This window comes from Cariama cristata, unplaced genomic scaffold (genome assembly GCF_000690535.1).
Source record: "Cariama cristata isolate BGI_N322 unplaced genomic scaffold, ASM69053v1 scaffold13256, whole genome shotgun sequence".
Taxonomy (NCBI): Eukaryota; Metazoa; Chordata; class Aves; order Cariamiformes; family Cariamidae; genus Cariama; species Cariama cristata.
Genome location: NW_009621665.1, coordinates 37,128 through 41,352, shown reverse-complemented (window position 1 = coordinate 41,352; position 4,225 = coordinate 37,128). Strand labels below are relative to the sequence as shown.

Here is a 4,225-nt window from a genome sequence, read left to right as displayed (position 1 = left end):
CCCCGCCATGTTTCATTTGTTCGGAATCATCTCTCTCTTGCTAGAGAGTTGTGGGTTCTTCACTGATCCTTGCAATAAGAACCACAAGGGTGACCAGTCACAGACATGGCTGTTACCAAATTCATAGGCAATACTTGTATAGATGAGAAAATTTTCTTCCTTTTGCTGTTTTCTTTTCAACTGTGCCTGCAACTGAGAAGGTAATACACTGAGGTATGCACACATCTACATGCTGTCTGTGAATAAGACGACTTTAATGACATCTGGGGCTCAATGAAGCAAGGACTTACGCTTGGAATGTTTGTCACAGAGGGCTGATGCCCTCATGTCGCAGAGTCTCAGGGATCCTTTGCTGCTGCTGTAGACAAAGAGATTGCAGTGATGGGGATGAAACTCAGAGGCTGTAATCACTTCTGTCAGGTCCTCCATATTGGCCGGCTTTATATCTACAATGTCTGAATGGAAGTTTCATTAAGGAAAATGCGGTTGTTTGCAGGTAAACCATGACTTTTGCTGCCTTCTTGAAGGAAGCATGTAAATGACAATACAATAATGCTTTTAGATATACTCATCTGTTTGGCCGTAGGGTGTTTTTAAAATTTCCATATCTACCCCATGTACACCAAACTCAAAGAGCTACTATTCAGCAACAGTTTTACAGCAAATGCCATTAGTGGGTCAACATTTGCCCATGCTGTGCAAAGACATCAAAGAAACAGTATTCCAGTGGATACAGAATTCTCATCTTCATTAAAACTAATAGAGAGCAGGTAGCTATATCTCCTGCAGTTGCTATTGAAATCACTGCTCTATCCCAGATAATACCGATTGATAGGGAACAATGTACAGCTCAGATCTACTCACTCCAGTAACAGCTCACTGGCTTTTATGATCATGAAACAAGCTAAAAAATAACATAACTTAAGTTAAAATCCTCAAACAATAAATGTACTTTTTTGCAAAGGCAAATGTGGCAAACACAGAAGCATTTATGCAAATAGTTTTATGTGAATATATACTAATATAATTTCCTTTCTTAAAAAAATCGTGCACAGTATTGGTTTTGCTATTTGAATACTTGTGGAAAAAGTATCTGAAAGGCATTCTTGGGTTTTCATGTGAACGATGCTCACTACTGAAATCAATATGAATTTCTGTGACTGAGAATTGTACATCTGAATCATTTAAGTGAACATATCTGGAAGAAAAGTACATCCTAAGCACAAACCTGTCAGCTGGATCACCAAAGATCATCCACATGACGTATAGCTCAAGTAGCGCCCCTCCAGAACTTATATATCCACTCATATATATTACCTGCCTTGGTGAGCTTAAAAACCAGGACTCGATTAGCATGTATTTGGAGGAAAAGGCCATCCTGTGGAAGATTGCTTATAAAGAGAAGAATGAAAGAAAGAGTCCCATAAGGGGGCTGTAGAAAGCAGTAGACACAGAAGCATAAAATGAAGGAAGGATATATATGTGAAGTAGTACATTTAAATAAGATTGTACATTTTCATATGGCCCTCAGCAATCCGCTGTAGATAAACCATCCAAATGTTAACAAATCCTTCGAACAAGAAGAGTAACATTACCCTATTTTACTGATGAGGCTGTGCAAGAAGCAAATAAGGATTTGCATAAGATCACATGGGAAGTGCATAACAGAAAAACCCCAGATCTACTGAGTCCCAGTTCAGTGCCCTAAACACAAATCATCTCAGTGCCTGGATTCCCCGAACATAAAATTTGAATCAGTTGACATTCAAAATTTAAACACCTCAGAGGATAAGATAAATGAGAAAATCTGGTTTACTGACAGCAAGAGAAATCACATATCGTGATACTAAGCCTGTTTCTGTTCCCACTGTGCCCACTTCCCAAATGGAAGACCTTTGCTTGATTTCCGTGGGAATGGTGTAAGGTCTATCACCACCTTTACATTCTGTACTTTGATCTTTCCAAAAAATGCAGATCTGGGACACTACATTGAAATTAAATATAATACAAAAGATGCAGAGATAATTATCTTGATGATTTTGCATAGACAAATACATCATACTGATTTTTATTTTTTTACATCAAGTGGTTTAAAAAGGAAAATATCAGCAAAACTATGAATGTCTTGTGGCATTTATTAAAAATTTGGAATGAATTAATATTGCATTTCAACTGAATTCCCACTTACTTGCTCTATCACATTTGCATCCATCTCCAAAAATCCATCATGATTAATATTAGTGAAATGAATGTTAAGATGTAGCAACATTGATTTATCGCTTTTAGAAAGCATCACTAAATATTCTTGAAAATCAACAGGAAAAAATAACCTTTATTCAGTTATTTGTATATGGTGAATCTGTCTCAAGAAATATCTTAAAGTAAAAGCAATTGCTTTCAGTGATTGAATTGCTTTCAGGAGTTCAGAGAAATTATAGTAACTCAATACAAGAATTTCACCTCTCAGCACAGAGATGAATAATTGCTGAGTGATGAGAAAGATATAAAATATAAATAGAGTATGTGAAACAGTCATGGTAAGTATCATTTTTCTGGATGCTGAAGACAATATTGATGAATTCCCCTTCATTGCATGAAATTAATAACCCTATGCTGAATAATGAAATTAAATATTCCATTCTCCTGCCAGAAAAGCAGAAAATACTTGAAACAGACTGCATTTCCAGATGTGATCTAAATCTCCACTGAGAAAGAACCTCATTGCCTACTGAGGATCACAGAGAAAATTCTCCGCTGAAAATTCACCATTTCCTTAGATTTAGAAAAATTAAAGCAATAACACTTGTACTGAAGGAAACAGTCAAGGGAATAGAGAGTTGCAGAAGAGATTTACCCCAAATACATTTGTAATAATAGATGGAAAAATAGCCTTTGCTTTGACAGCTACAGAACACAATGCATCAAAAGAAGAACGTCACACAAAAGAACATTTTCCTCCTCTCATGATTTTTGCCATCTATTTGAAAACAATCAAGTACAGTTTGACATGCGATGTGTGGGAACTGTATTTAAACTAGCATGACATGGTAAGGGCAAGCACCTCCCATGAGACATTTCGCATTTCTATTTTTCTGTCTTTCTCTTGTGCCTTTTTCTTCCTTTTAAGCACAACATAGTATGGCAGGAAATTTAAAAAAAATTGGACCAGACAGTGTGCTTCAGAAAAAGGCCCTGTGGTGAAACTGAAGAGCTCAAAGAAGAGGGAATCTGGCAGAAACTGATTAAATGAAAAGCCCATTGCTAAAGGGAAAAGTATTCCAATGGCACAAATCCGTAGTCGTCTCCTATGCTATCATCTTCACTTGCAATCGTATCTTGTGGAAGGATGTCTTGAGTGGGGCACGGTCCCTCTCCCCCAGTTCACTCACATCTGAAATACCAGTCATATCTGACTCTTTTTGTACCACATGTAATGTCATTCATTTTCAGAGTGTGGACAAAACAACAACAGAGTGTGGATAAAACTGGACCAAAGCTATTGAAGACAGAACGACCAAAGAGTTCACCATTGGGAATGCACTAGGATATAATTCTGTTGTCCTAAAAATGCTGATGTTCCCACGCCTGTACAGGGTAGGAATTTCCCCTAAGAAAATGAAAAAGATCTTCACTCTGCTTTGACTCTCACACATGCTTGCCAAGAACAAGGCATTTTGATCCCTGGCAGATACTTGCATTAAAGGAAGGGTGAACTGGCGCCTTGCCAGTGGTGGGCTGGAATGCATCGGCAGTCTTTTAATTCATTAACATTAAAACAGGGAACAGAAAATATCCTCTTGCACACAAAAAAATAGAACAGGTCTGTCCCTCTTAACCCAATTATTTGCCATCTTACATATCAGGTCTCCCCTCCCCTACTTGGCTCAGTGAAATGGGATAAAGCTATCAAGAGGTTAACAGATTTCCAGATGCTCTCAAAATATTGTTATTCACAGCAAATTATTCACAGTTATTCAAAGTTATTCACAGCAAAATAGAAATGAAAGGTCTAGTATGCTTGGAGACCACAACGGTGAGAGATGATGTTCTTACAGTGGGTTAGTAGAGCTACAAGACCAGGAGTTAATTTTGGGAAAAGCAACAGAGATACTCTAAGGCAATGTAACCTTTAACTTTGGCTGAGAGTGTCTATGTTGTTTTCCCAAAACTATTCAAGAACAGAGGTATAACATAGGAGAGTGAGTAGGCAGGACACAACCTGACT

The 4,225-nt window shown here is 37.6% G+C and overlaps 1 protein-coding gene across 1 annotated transcript in view; it reads right to left on the bottom strand.

Moving 5' to 3' along the window:
• PPP2R2C (protein phosphatase 2, regulatory subunit B, gamma) overlaps positions 1–4,225 on the bottom strand; it is a 58,817-nt gene that overhangs the window by 28,295 nt on the left and 26,297 nt on the right. The window contains exon 6 of the mRNA XM_009702059.1: positions 291–455. Coding sequence (XP_009700361.1) covers positions 291–455 — 165 coding nt within the window. The remainder of the gene's footprint in view (positions 1–290; positions 456–4,225) is intronic.